General features: G+C 46.0%; 2 protein-coding genes across 2 annotated transcripts in view; one reads left to right on the plus strand and one right to left on the minus strand.

Annotated features, from left to right (window-relative positions):
- The window catches only part of LOC126537187 (gamma-aminobutyric acid receptor subunit beta-like), a 34,949-nt gene extending 33,901 nt beyond the window's left edge, over window positions 1–1,048 (minus strand). Inside the window, exon 1 of the mRNA XM_050184375.3 lies at window positions 833–1,048. Within this exon, the coding sequence (XP_050040332.1) occupies window positions 833–894 (62 nt within the window). The 5' untranslated portion in view covers window positions 895–1,048. The remainder of the gene's footprint in view (window positions 1–832) is intronic.
- Window positions 1,049–8,457: 7,409 nt separating this feature from the next.
- LOC126537195 (gamma-aminobutyric acid receptor subunit alpha-6-like) overlaps window positions 8,458–15,088 on the plus strand; it is a 55,475-nt gene continuing 48,844 nt past the window's right edge. The window contains exon 1 of the mRNA XM_050184385.2: window positions 8,458–8,894. Coding sequence (XP_050040342.1) covers window positions 8,686–8,894 — 209 coding nt within the window. The 5' untranslated portion in view covers window positions 8,458–8,685. The remainder of the gene's footprint in view (window positions 8,895–15,088) is intronic.

Raw genomic sequence — 15,088 nt, forward strand, 5'->3', positions numbered from 1 at the left:
TAGTAACACTTCCTCACGTTAAAGTCACGCCTGCAGTGATTCCAGCCGTCCTAGTTACCTACGCATTCCTTAAGGCTATCGACACAAACAGTGCCATCTGCTGTCCCTTCTCACTAGATTATTAATAATTTTGTCAGATTTGGCTTCTCATAATCTCCTTAATGCGCACTACCCACTTCCAACGCTTGCTCCTATCATCTTGTTTTTCTTGCCTGTAAAGGTTGCATACCTGCATAGCTGAAGTGTCTTAGAGGGAGCTTCAGCAATTCTTCAGGCAGTGAAGAAACAAACACCCAGGGAAGGAGTGTTGCATTACTCACTGAGCATTTGCCTTCTTCGAATTAAGTTGTATACCTAGCTTTTCAAACTTTCATGCGCATATTTTTGCTAACGTTTAAGTAAAAGTATTTTTATGCTGAAACGCATGGAGCACCTAGCACCTTATCTATACGTTGTGGTAAATGCTTGAGATACACGTCGCGAAGCGATGCTAAGTGTGTAATTTAGCCGCGAAGTCTGGTCAACACTACAATGTACAGTGCTTCAAAGAACAACTAGACGAATCGGCGAAGGCGTACGGTCGTCACAGCCGCACCTGGATGGAGTACGAAACAGAACGTGTCACATCGCGTCGCAAAATTCTCAGGGCAATGACGGTAAATTACCTCGCTCAATAGAAGCACGCTTCCTCACACAAAAACAATGTGCTGCCGCTCTTCTCCAGCGCACAACGCAGACAAGGAACAAAAGCGCTGTATCGAACGCGCCGGCGGGGAGGGCCTGCTTCCCCACAAGCTCCAGTGAGCGGGCGAACAGGGGCACCAGCACTTACCCGATTCCGAACGTCAGTTGTAAGGCGATGCATGTCGGAATCAACCAGGCTGCGCACAGCATCCTACACTGACGGCTCCGGCTTGTGCTTGGCACCTCGGTGGAACTGCGGACCACGCAGGTTCTGTTCCCCGGAGGGCCGAAGGTGCCGTCGGACGCCGCGCTGGGTGCCGTTCCTCGTCCTCACCGCCGAGCCCGGGGCTGAAGCGCGGTGCGGCGACCGGAGCGTACCGCGCATGCGCCGTGTTCGTCACGTGACAAATGACGGCGTGGTGTCGCCGCAGTTGCCGCTAGATGGAGTAACTGCCCTTGAGCCCACCGAAACGCCAGTAACTGCGCTCTTGGCGCGACAGACTCGACTACGGTCGTATAAAAGTGTTCTGACCCGCAGCGGTAGTTGAGTGACTATGATGTTCTGCCGCTGAGAACAAGTCCGCGGTTACGATTGGCAGCAACCGTGACTACGTTTCAGAAATTGAGAACGTGTCCAAGACAATAGTGTAATTAACTTAAAAGGCAACTTATAGAGGCTTACAGTCGATTCGGGTCTTTAAATTTATCGAACGGCTCAATCTAGATGTACGTATTAAAATAGTAAAATACTCATGCTTATAAATGATTAGTAAATACGAGAAACCAAACATTTGCTGTTCCTAAAGGTAGGAAGGACAAAACTCAGGTACAGGCGATGATTGATTCTGTCTTTGCATTTCCTATGAAAACTAATGCAATAATAGTTCCGTCAGAGCAGAAATTGCAAAAAGGGTGAGGAGCTTCGACCACGGACGCTTACCCTCCTGAGTGCATCCGCGAAGTGCCTACCGTAGCCGCGAGTCCTTTCTTTATACACTGTCACCTCATTACCCGTAATGTTTATCATTAGGCGATGTTTTTCAATAGTTTATTCACACGTCGGTACCTTGTTAGCGCTAATCTGAAACTCATTACTGCGAAACAAACGAGTGTTAATTAGCTTCCGCAAGAGAGCTGGTATCCGGGCAGAAACATGACTGGAAGTTGTGCTCTCGAAGAGGCAATTTGCCTCTTCAGAAACGATTTCTTCCGCAAACTTGAGTTCTCTGTCGTATTGAAGTACAATGAGAATAACCACGATTTATCCTTCTTTAATTTCGTGTCCTGCAAGTGACATCACGCTAGAGGCAATAAAAATACATTTGCTTGCCCGTTATTATGGTGTCCTTACAGTTATCGCTCCATGCATACAGTTACAACAATTCACGCGATTAAACAGGGGTAATGTTCTATGTCTAGCAATCAGCAAACTGGGAGAAGGGGGAGGGGGGAGGCACAAGTAATAGAAGTAGCGAGATAACACAGATCAAAACAAAAAAGTATTTCACGTATTGCGAGTGTCAACTGACTCAATTCTGGTAAAAAACTTGTGACTGTACCGACTAGCAGGAATATTCGCTACTTTCTCGCCGCTCAACTATGCAGTATTTATTGCTACAACGCTTGTAGTTTCAGTAGATATGCCGATACAAGATGGCATGCAAGTGGGTCGCTGAATAATGACACAAAAACTTGTAAATACAAGATACTTTGTATGTCTTACTTCCCAATACCTTATAATGCTCGACAGAACACGCCTCTAAACTGTGCGTATGTTACAACAATGGCTGATTGGCATTTTGCCTATGGGCCATCATCGCCATTTTCTTTCTCGTGCGCATAGGCTTTCGTTCAATTATTTCAGTTCGTTAATAGTTATTGTGCCGTCGTCTTGTATGTTTACTTGACCGTTCGTATTTCGTGCAGTTAACACGATACGATCCGCACTGCCTCCAGAGTCATCTCTGAAACACATAATAATAATAATAATAATTTTAATAATAATAATAATAATAACAATAATAATAATAATAATAATAATAATAATAATAATAATAATAATAATAATAATAATAATAATAATAATAATAATAATCACCATCATCATCATTAGCCTGGCTACGCCCACTGCAGGGCGAAGGCCTGTCCCATACTTCTCCAACTACCCCGGTCATGTGCTAATTGTGGCCATGTTGTCCCTCAGAAGGGTTTGGGTGCGAGCTAGTTGGTACGGATCATTCATATTTAAAACCGCGCCAAAAACACGGACAAGGGAGGACACAGGACAGCGCTCGTCCTGTGTCCTCCCTTGTCCGTGTTTTTTTGGCGCTGTTTTAAATATGAATGTTGTCCCTGCAAACTTCTTAATCTCATACGTCCACCTAACTTATTGCCGCCCCCTGCTACGCTTCCCTTCTCTTGGAATCCAGTCCGTAACCCTTAATGACCATCGGTTATCTTCCCTCCTCATTACATGCCCTGCCCATTCGATTCGGTAAAAAGACGTGTCAGCGCGAAGCAAAGTGGAGAAGGGGACGTGGAATGTTGTCTCGCAATTGTGTGTGCGCGTGCGCATGCGTGCGTGCGTGCGTGCGTGCGTGCATGCGTGTGTGTCTGTGTGCGTGTGACGAAGGCTTAAGCGAAATTCAAGCGAGCGCGTCCAATAGCAAGTGCTCTTTCCACGTTACGTTGCGTTTTCTGTTCTCTCTCTTTTTTTTCTTTTCCGTTTATGGCGCACAGGAAAACGCCTTCCGCATAACACATACGATGCGCTTGAGATCTAGAACGTTCCATTTTCATAATAAACCGACCGTGGCTTCCAATGACCTTCCACTGCCTAATGGTGACGGACATGCAAAAAAGAAAAACAGAAAGAAGAAAAACCGAGCTGAAGAAAAGTCGACGCACTGCACTGAAGTTTGTCACACCTAGGCGAGCAGAACGCGATTCTATTTTCGGTTGTATTTTTGTTCACATTTATCAAGACGCAAAACTGTGCTAGTAGGTGAAGGTTCCGAGTGTTGAGAAAAATTAATGAATGCGCCCCCGCGTGTGAAAGCCGCACTCGTGTGCTTATAACGCAGCTCAAGCAGAACACGTCAGTGCAGAGCGCTATTTGAAATCGGGAAATGGACGGTTGTATGTCACGTGAGGCAATAATGCGTAAATGTGAACCGCAAGAACACAATCCCGCTGTAGGCTTCATTACAAAATAAAAAAAATATGAACGTCTCGTTTCAGGTAGCGAACTCATACGGCAGGCAGTATCCCAACCTAAACTCCGGTGCAAAAAAAAAAAAAAAAAAAAAAATGCGAAAGAACACGTGACTGCGCAATTCATCGCCTGTAGTGAATAAGTGGCCCGCGCTGCAGCAAGCAGTCTGTTTGGAAGGTCGGTTATTTCTCACCCGTGAGTCTCGTCAGCGGGTGCGCCGTCATTCACGCGCGACAGTGTTTCGAGAGTGACGGCACGCAAAAAGTGAGCCTTCTGAGAAATGCCACGAAAAGAAAAGAAGCACAAAAAAGCGTAAGTACATTTGAGACGTAGATTTACAGATGGCAAACTACCCGTGTTGGTACAGCTACGGCTGTACACGGTTAATCTTGGCTGTTAGTTCCCTTTAGAGTCGGGAGCACGTGGCATAGTAGACGGGTGAACAGCAATTTTTTTTTTTCTTGCTTGTCAATTCCTACCTACGGATGCGCCTATGTCACAAATAATCGGTTCAGGCAAATATTCAACATGCTGAGAAAGTTTGGTGTGCCTTTCAGCAATATAGCCGCACTGCCACAATGCGTGAAACACCGACCATGCTTCGTGGCAGAGGAATGTAGTCGAAAAATTTCACGTAAGGACCGTGACATAAACGGTACGGTACAGCCGGATTTTTTTACCGTGTAGAATAGGTTGGGGAGGGGCGGAAATGAACTCCTCTCTTCCCTAATTGCACGCGGCTTTGAAAAGGGGGACCCCTCATTCAAGCGAAGGGCAACTTGAATTGCCCAAACACCAATGGGAACCCGAAGGAAAGTCAGTACATTTCAAGCGCAGTGTGCGAGCTAACCACTTAGCATTCGGCGTAGAAAGGTGACGCTACGCCCATGGGCATTGAATGCGTTTCACCTAGGCACTTGTGTTTGAGAGGCGTACAATATCACTCAGCTATAGGCGAAGTTTGTTTGCCTCTGAGCTTTAGTTATAACAGTTTGTTTACGCACTGAGTCGTATCAATCAGGGCTGCTCCTCACACAATTAATTTCACAAGTAGATGGACGTGTCAGAGAGAACGAAGGCAAGGCGTAGATAAGGCGATTGGCTAGCGAGATGAGGTATACGTTCGAGGGCCTGGAAACGTGACTTGCATGCGACGCCTATATAAGCAAAAAATAATGCGGTGAAAGGAGTAAATGCGCGCCAATGGGAATGTCTTTGTAAGGGATTTTGTATAAGATGATGATAAATAATAACACGAACTCCGTCATGCAAGATGCTCCAAAAAAGTTTTCCAGCAGCTACACGTTATAGACAGAGGACAACTATTATGCCTCAGGCTGCTATGAGGACACATTGGTGATTGTATCGAAAAAAAATTTGTCAGGGCTGACAACAACGTAACCCTGAACCACTGACCAACAACAGCATGGCCAGCTCAGGCAAACAAAGATGAAATTAAAATTGGACTTTAACTACTCTTCAGAAAGAATTTATTATTTCACTGTCTAGTAGGACATCTCGTTCAGACTTCAGAGTTAGTATCTGTTTATTGGTGCACGACCGGAGTCCAGACACCTTTTGCACAGACAGAAGGGCGCCCATCTAGAGCTTAGATGTCGAGCTTAGTCATGTCGCGGATAATCAGCGAGGCATGTCCAACAAAAAGCTTTCATGGCGCTACGGTCACCTTGCTTGTGACTGAGGAAAGAGAAACAACCAGTCGCGTCGGCCACCACTCAGCAGAGCATGAAAACAACAGCTAACGGTTCGAATTCGGAAATCCGGGTGGAGGGGAAGTTTTTCCCTAGACTCGCCCATCCGGTCAAACGGAGCACTGACAACAAATGGCACATAGTCGCCATGCCGCTTTTACAGCAATTAATTTTCTCTCTCCCGGATGCGCTAGGATTTCGGTCCCGACAGAAACAGGTGCAACTTGGCCAACGTTTGCCCCTAGAAATATTGACTATGTTGCCCTTCCTATGCCAGAGATCGTATGTGACGAGGAGACAGTGTGGACTTTACAGCCTTCCCTGCCTGACTGTAATCTGTTGCACGCTGTAGGATTTCCGTCGGGTTGCATTTTGCGGAAGATCCTGCCCTATTTGGCGCGTATAACGCATAAGCTTTCAGAACTGGAGGTTCAGATGCTGTGATCGTTTGTTCCGATATATTGACCATGGTGCACTGCATATCTACGTGCATTTAACATTTCGGCAAGGCGATTTGGGTAACTCTGGCTCCGTTAATATATTGTGACTATTGCGTGGTTTTCCTTTCGGCCTTCAACTGTGTTTGCATACTCGTTCTGAGAATGATGCCAAACGGGAAACTAGCGCCAAATATTGCCTCTTACGCCCAGAAACCTGGTCCTCAGTGAAAATGAGGAATTGGGCGAGTCGTCTTGCTCGCACATATTTTTTTTTTTTTTTTTGAAGTGCGTTGCAAGTGTAAGCTTTATTGTATTTATATTTATTCGACGCTCTTTTTTCCCTCAGAGACTCTCATGCATTTTCCGACCACTGCGTGGTTGTTGCGAGGGTTGATTCAGACGTTCGTGCTAGTTCTGCACCTCAGTGAGCATTCGTGGATAGTAAATTCGCCTCTTACCTGCGATATGTAGTCTACTGATATCGTCTGCTCAGCCCTTAAAAATAGTTATTCCCTTGGTTATAATTAATACTTATTAATAGTTATTATTAGTTAAATAATTATTCCCTTTGAGGAAATAAAGCCCGCAAACTTGTTTTGCACGAAGTGGGTCGAGAAAACGTTGCTTTAAAGTCATTGCAGTCTTTCTAAGCTCTCTCGCCTCTGTAATTGCTGCGCGCCTTGAGAGTATAAATAAATGAATGAAATAAATCTGAAATTCTGCGCACGCGTGCCAGTGACATTGGCTTTGCTTCCCCTTCTCGCTTTTCCCTAGGTAGAGCAAGAAGCTGGAGAGCGGCTGACCTCTCTGCATTTCTCACATTTTAAAAATGTGATCTCCTTCTCTCGCTAGTGTTCAATGCAATCTACAGACATTTGAGACCAGGCCCTATATAAGAGTAGCCGTGTTCAAACACGTGTTAGGTTTTCCAGGTTCATATCTCTGGTGCTTCGACCAACAGTGCGGGAAAGCTTCTCTATTATTTCAGTAAAGAACGTACAGCAGAAGTAAACGGTTACAAATAACAGGCGTAGACCCTGGAGCCAAAGCCTTGAACTGTAAGCTGAAAGCCAGAGGCATGTAGTCCGCCCTCTACGCATGTATTCACCAGGATACAAGAAAATGTATGCTAAAAGCCAATGGGGTATGTCATATAAGCTATGTGAGCAAAGAACAAAAGAAAAGCTTTAGCTAAATTAAAATCAATGCGAAACCACAAGTGTACACGGCGAGAAAGCGAAGCACATTGCAAGGAAAACATTTTAGCCGCAGTGGAGCCAACTAACACACGAATACCACGACTGGTCTAATACGAAAATGGAAATCTATGAATCGCTACAAGGCTGCCTTTCATACCGGAAGAAACACGGATAAACTTCTTTTTCCCTTTATGTTGCAAGATTATTCTGTTTTAACAAAGAAGTCAAGCTGTTTTGCTTTTATTCTAGACGTAACTAGGATAAAGAAGATGTGGTCTTAGTGTGTCCTTCCTTACTAACTTTTTACATCAAATTACGAAACAGAAATCAAGCTTCCAAATGGGGCACAGGGGTGCAAACAGAGCTCAACAGTTCTTTCATGCAGTTCCTTGTGGAATGTTTATGTAAATCACATCCGCAATTAACATTTGCGGTCTCCCTAGAATACTTAGTACAGCGAACACAAGTGACGGCCTCGCGGCTTATGCGAACGTGCGAATTGCAGTGAACCTCCGTGTCGAGCACTTGTTCCCAAACAATGCTTGTGGGATCAGCTTGACTCGAGTGGCGCAGCGTTGCGGATCGTGGATGCTGCCCCGTCTGCGAACACCGTTTCACCACAGCACGCAATTTACACTTCGTGTGCCCCACTTGTCCCTCTTCTGAACTCCTCTTCCGCATGTCGCTTGGGGCCGTGCTAACGTGGGATGAGGCAAGCCGCAGCGCCGAGCCTTAGCTGTCCGCGTTAATCCCACTGCCCGGTCGCGTCATCCGGCCAGCTGCTCTAATCTGGCCGCCCTTCCAATTACGGCAACATCGTTTGAATCCCATTCAGGAGAACTCGAACGCCGAGGCGCGAGCTTGGATCGCGTGCCGCGCAGCGGCGCTGCCCTCCTCCCTAATCCCATAAATAGCCAGAGATGCAAAAAACAAGGAAAACGAGAGAGCGCGAGTTTGTGGGAGAAGAGGCGGCGAGAGGGAACAAGAAGAGAGGAAGACGGGCGAAAAGCAGCGACGACAATCCTTTCACCTTTCCCCTCGCATGCCAGCCCTCTCCTTCCTCCGCACACTCGCGCGCGCACGTACCTCTACCCTCTCACCGTTACCTCGAGAGATTCGCGCGCTCGTCCGGCGCACGGCGCGCGCGCAGCGATTCAGACGCGAAGTGGCGCCAACTTTCTCTTCGTCGACCCTGTTTCTCGGCCGCGGGCGGCTGTGTGCGCGCGCGCCGGAGTTGGGACCTGTACGTGGCTGCCTGGCCAGACCCGGGGCCGTGTCGCGTGGCCGCGAATCTTTTGGCGCCGACTCCATGGACGTGGGCGGCGGACGGACCATGAGCGCGCGGAGGTAGTAGCAGCTCACGGGGCAGGGGCGGTCCGCTGGAGTCGCCACGATGCTGCTATGCCGTCGGTCGCGGGACCCGGGAGGACAGCACCATGAGTCCGGCCAGCAGTGGCGGCGACGGGCCTGGAAGAGCTTCGTCGGTCGCCCGTCCCGGTGCCGCCGAGCGCCGCTTTCCTCACGGCCAGCGCGGACGGCGGGCTTCGACGCCGACGCCGCTGCCTCAGCCGTTGCGACGTGGCACTGGGACGTCGTCGCCGGCCTTGGCCACCGTTGTCTGCTGCTTTCTCGTCACCTGGACCAGGTATTACCGTACTGGACGTCTGCGCTGGCGTTCTCGGTGTTGGTTCGCTATTGTGCGCGTTCTTGTTGCTTTCCTCGCGTTACTTATAGCGGCACAGCAGGCTGGGCGGGAGAAGTTTCGTATAGAAGCGTAATTGACGTCGTGCGCCGATTGCACCCTTACACCTTCGCCTTCTGTAGTTGTCTTTTCCAGATATCTGTCACAACACACAGAGCTGATGATTTCGAACTCAACTGGGTGTTTTGGTTTGGTACAGCAGGTGTAAAAATGATGTACTTCGACAGGACCTCCATCGGACATCTGAATGAGAACATTTGGTTAATTGTATATTAGACAATCGAGAAACACTCCGCTATCACGCAGGTTATTTTCCTAATACTCTCTAAGTATTTCATGCAAGCTCAATTATTATTTATTTATTTTTACTATTGTCCAAACTACTTTATAAATGAAAGAAGAGTGTAGCAGCCTGTTTTCTTTTCTGTTTTTTTACACTTCTTTATTGACATGAAGTGCATATCCTAAAAAGGAATGCTCTGCCACTCAAGTTATTTTTTCTATAACATCAAAATGTAACTAGGTTTGCTCAGGACAAGCGGTTCTGCGGCTGAACATAAGACAACCGCTAGAAGCCCCGCCAACGGAGGCTGCTTTCGGATGGAATCAGGATGCATCGTGTATTAAGATTTCGATTCAAGACATAGAACCGAAGATAGCCGAAACAAATTCTATAGTCCGCCATTCAGTGTCTCTCTCAGAGCCATACCTAACTTTCAAAGTTTTGTTTGATAGAATTTAACGCCATAAAAGAAGTGAACTCATGTGTCGAAAGAAATGGTTAAACAAGGGCATACTGATGGCCAGTGAGACTCCAGAAGTCTTGTAAAGATGAGCTTACGAGTGAGTGAGCTTACATTTTATAAAGCACTATTGCAGTATTTCTATGAAACGGGCCTGCATGCCTGTACTTAGTTTCATACTGACATTATGCCGCATGACAACCGAAGCGGGAAAAAAGATGCTTTCGTTAATAGACGTCGCCGTAGCTCAATTTGTAAGGGCGTCGCACGCGTAATGGGGATTACTGTAGGTTCGGCTACCACCGGTGCGAAGTTGTTGTTTTCTCGTCCTCTTTCATTTCCCTTTGCTTCATCATTACATTTTAATCAAAACGGCAAATAATTTAATATATACTTTTCTTTGCTTCATTTTGCTTTCATATTGTTCTGACTAACGAAAACAAAAAAGGTCCCTTCATTTCCTCTATTCTTGTCGTTCAATAAACGCAAGCTTAATTCGCCGATTTGAATTACATTTGTTGTAATAAAGAAAGAAAATGAAGTTGATTTCTAGCGACTACTTGTCTAAAAGTTATACTTTACATGCTCAAATGCACCTCACTAATTATCTAACTGCATAAGAAGCCCAAATTCAAGCTCCTATTGGCCATGGCAGAGTTACGCTCAAAAAAAAAAAAAAAACAAGAACGACGGCCGCTTCAAACAGGTCTAATGCTTGGCCTAATGTGCCCTCGTTCTCACCGCTCCTTGCCTTGCCTCAGCCTTTGGACTCATGTCCTGGCTGTTTCTACTAATAAACACGGAGGCAGATAGTGATTGATTGACTAATGGTGTTTAACGAGCCAATAGTAACACATGGCACACATGGTAAATGACAGCCGCCGTATAGTGGCGGTTACCGGATTAAATTTGATCGGTTGGGTTGTTCAATGTAGGCACACCAAAGCACAGTACACGAGCGAGCATTTTTGGATTTCCCTTCCATCAGAATGAGGCAGACGTAGCAGTGAATCAAAAGAGCGGCCTTGTGCTTATATATGGTTACCAGTTAACGATATAGCCAAGCTGTCCAAAAAAAAGGAAGTTAATTATTAAGCACGGTGGAAGATACGATATTTCGAACTATTGTGTTAGGTTATCAGAACGCTGACAACAGAACACCGCAGGTCTTATAATTGTATTTTGCACAGTGTTTTAAGATCTCTTCCTTTTTTCATTGAAGACCTTGGCTAACGTTAGCTAGGGCACACGGTAGAGCATCAGAACGTCAAAACCAATGAGCCACTGCGTAATCAGTAGAAGCATAGCTCCCATGCAACAAGAGCATGAGTACAGCCAGTTCAGTTTAGTACCTGTTGTCATGGTTTAGGTGCGCGAATGATCAGTCGTTTCAATGGCATCAGTCCTGAACTACGCCTTCTTTGCCCCCCCCCCCCCCCCCTTCCCCACTGCGTTCTTATATTTCCGTCACTTTCACCGCTCATAGATGTGGGCTTGTGACAACGGCGTGATATCGTCTGAACCTGTAAATTGAGAAAGAAAGGTTACTCAAATGATATTGCGCAGCAAAAAAACGACACGGACGTAAGAGAAGAGGACACACCAAGCGAGTAATGGATTACTAACTTGCCTGCAATGCTGCTCTCATAAAAACAAAGGTTGCCTGGTGACGTTTTCGAACGAATTCAACTTCATTGCACTGGAAGAGGACCAGATCGGTGACACGACCATTCATGATCAAGTTTTTAGCGCTAAAGCTCCACCATGCATCGCTGGGCAGCAACAACGCACTTTGTTTCTCAAAAAAAAAAAAACCTTCCGCACGTAAGGCCTTATTCACTACGGACCATTGCCCAGCACTGTTTCATAATTCGCGAAACCACGCCGACGCCATTGCGACGACATTTCGCAGGAAGCGTCTTACCTTATCACAACTACGTCGTCATGGATGCAGCCGGCTCCGTACCGTTCCACCACGAACAACCACCCCACCACAAGCAACCGTCCGACCTGCCGCAAGCCACATTGCTTCCTGGGTGGGCCGACTCTGTGAGCCTATTCTTTGACCGATTCTCTGTGTGGGCCGACGCCTGTGAAGCCTGTGAACGTCGCTAAGAGTGGGAGAACTCCATCCTAGCTCTGTGCGGTAGCTAATTCTACTCCTGGAGAAGTCTGAGCACAGAGTGCATGCTTCGCAGCTAGCGATGCGCACACCGATACCCAATTCCCCAGCAACATCCAAGTGACATGGGGACACAACCATCGATATGTTCTGAATCGCATGACTGCTCTAATTCTATCCCTCTTCTGTCACCTATGTGCGCCCTGCGATGCTTGACATATTGGTACCATATCATTTCGACCCCACGTTCAGAATGACACCTCGCTTTTGTCCACCTTAACGATTGCTTTGGTTTAGAAGGCGACTGCATGGATGCCAGCCTCCGAGGCCAAGAATACACGCTGTTTCAGCCAGGCCTTATACCTGCAAAATTGAATTCTTGTATCCGTTATCATGTACAAGGTTCTCATTATGTGCAGGGGTTGACCGGCTGCATATAACATTACGTACATTACTTCACATAAGCTGCTGTATTTATCTCTGCATTTACCGTACGCGAAAGCTTTGACAGCTGTTACTTTTTCATATAAATTTTTCACTCATGTGCTTGGTGTTGACAATCTTGTTTTCCTCCCTCGAACTCGCACTTAGTGCTACCCGGGGATACTTGTGACTCCATTAGTTGCAGCACCGGCGAGTTGCATATTGAGCATCAAGACAACGGCAACAGCATCCGGCTACGACGATAATTCATGCATCACTTAGCCACTCAGCTTTTTGTCCCTGTTTGTCCAGCTTTACCCACCGCATGGTCCTGTAACATTTTTTGGTGGCCTATGTATCAATGATGTCGGTGTTACAATGTATTGTGTACTATTTTCCAATAATGAAAAGTGCACTTAGCACCACCTATCAAAGTGATAAGAAAAAGGCATTTTAAAAATTTTTCTGAGTTTAATGAAGCCTCAAATTTGTTTTGGTTTGTGTATTCAACATGATGACGGCACCCTCATTCGCAGCCTAAAGTAGCGCTACTTCCTTGGTATGTTCAAACCGAACGGCAGTTTCCAGCACCAGAAATTAGAAAAAAATCTGTGCTGTCATCTTCGGCCCTTAAACCGCTCTCGGCTCATTTTATACTATACAGATACAACGACCATGTTCACATTCAAGATGTTGGCTGAGCCACTCTGAACGGCTCCGACGGAGCCATCGTCTTCCCATCGCAAGTCACCCCTGTCCGTTTCAGGACGGCGAACCTGACGACATTGACGACTACGTATGTAGTCATCAATGTAGTCATGTGCGGGGATCGTGTGCATCTGGTTAGCGTTTCTCGACTTCCATCTGCTCTTATCGCGTCCTCTTTACCTCGCCCATTGTGACATGGTAACAGAGCCGATCTCCTGTTCCGACTGACCACCCTGCCTTTCTCCTTCCTTTCGTTTCCTTCGTGTGAGCTACATTTTTTTTTTTTTTTAATGCGAAAGCATCAAATGGCCCAATCAGCGAAAACACCGGCGTGTGCAGCAGCGAAACGGGACCTAAATTTCCATTGGCTGCGACGCCACGTCATGTGCGAGCCTAGACGGAGCTCGTGAGCGGGCGCTCCACAGTGGGCAAAAGAGAACACATGCTGTCTCGCTGGCGCGCCAGGTGTTGTGTAAGGGGAGAGGGCATCGCCGCGACGCCACGTAACCCTCCCTCTCGGGAGCCTACGTTATCCGCGCGTTTCTTGTCCGTGCAAGCTCTTGCCTGTGTACTAAATTTGCCTTGGTAATCGCTATAAAAAATGTATGTATCAGAAAACTGAATAAATTCGAAAGTAAAGAATTGGATGACGCTTAAGAGGAAGCTTTAGCTCGGGTGCTCCTATCTAAATACATGTAAACGGAGAATTCGTTTTTCTCGGCAATCACTGCACCAAATTTGACGAGGTTTGTTGCATTTAAACGAAAAACTAAAATCTAGTGACTGCTTGTTTCGAATTTTTTATTTGCGTCGTCAATGGTTTATTAAAAATTGGCAAAAATCGAAAATTAATAAGAAACGAAGCTATCAATTTTACAACTACGTAACTCCGCAACCAAACACGATAATACAATTCCGTGAATTGCATATAATATTACATCTAAAGCGGACAAAATTGATATGTTACACATGAATCTAAAAAAATTTAGTAATATGGAAATACAGCTTTTGAAGAACCCTTGTAAACCTCGTAAACAATTCACGTAAGATAAAAAATTACATACCGAATTTGTCCGCTTTCAATGATCTAATCGATGCCGTTTACAGAACCGCCATATCTGTTCTTGATGCACAGATATGAATTTGTAAACTTCGTGCTTCTATTTCTTTCTTCGAACTTTCAAATTTTTGAGAATCTCTTTTACACCAATCAGGACCTAAATCGAAAGTCTGCTTCAACAGTCACTAGAATTTAACTTTCTCTCTCAAATGCAACAAATTTCATTAAAATCGGCCCAGGGGTTATCTCAGAAAAGCGTTTTTACGTTTTACATGTATTTGAATAGGCCGCGTCTGAGTTGGGCCCGAGCTAAAACTTCCTCTTAAGCTTCGCCTTTAGAGTAGTAACCGATAGCATTAAACGATCCCTGACTGCTTTGTACGCTTCCCGGTTACTGCAGCTTGTGTAACTGTAATGCTTACCAGTAAACGTTGGCGGCGAACGCTATGGAAGCGCGGCCTCTTGCGCGTGGGCCGATCCCGGAGGTAGTGCAGCGCCGTGTAAATAAAATTACATAATTTTCAGGTTTATGTTATTGTTTCGTACTTTTAATATTTAAGTCTGAAAAGATTTAACATAAAAGGCATGCGCTGTCGCTGTTTTGTTTCGTGACGTTTGTTTGTGGGTTCATTCTAGAAATTCCGAGGAATAACTTTGTCAAGAATGTAAGACAGGGTGTGAGAAACATTAGTGATAGAATGGGGTGGCGATATAACCCGCATATACAGCATGTCATATAGCCAGAGGTGGCATATCATCATCACCATCATCATCATCATCATCATCATCATCATCATCGTCGTCGTCGTCGTCGTCGTCGTCGTCATCATCATCATCATCATCATCATCATCCAATTTTATATTCACTGCAGGACGAAGGCTTCTCCTTGCGATCACCAATTACTCCTGCCCTGCGCCAGCCTATTCCAACTAGCACCCGCGAATTTTCTCATTTCATCGCCCCACCTAGTTTTCTGAAGTCCTCGACTGCACTTCCCTTCTCTTGGTACCCATTCTTTGACGCTAATAGTCCACCGGTTATCTAACCTGCGCAATACATGACCTGCCCAGCTCCATTTCT

Source organism: Dermacentor andersoni, chromosome 4, assembly GCF_023375885.2.
Source record: "Dermacentor andersoni chromosome 4, qqDerAnde1_hic_scaffold, whole genome shotgun sequence".
In the NCBI taxonomy this organism is placed as follows: Eukaryota; Metazoa; Arthropoda; class Arachnida; order Ixodida; family Ixodidae; genus Dermacentor; species Dermacentor andersoni.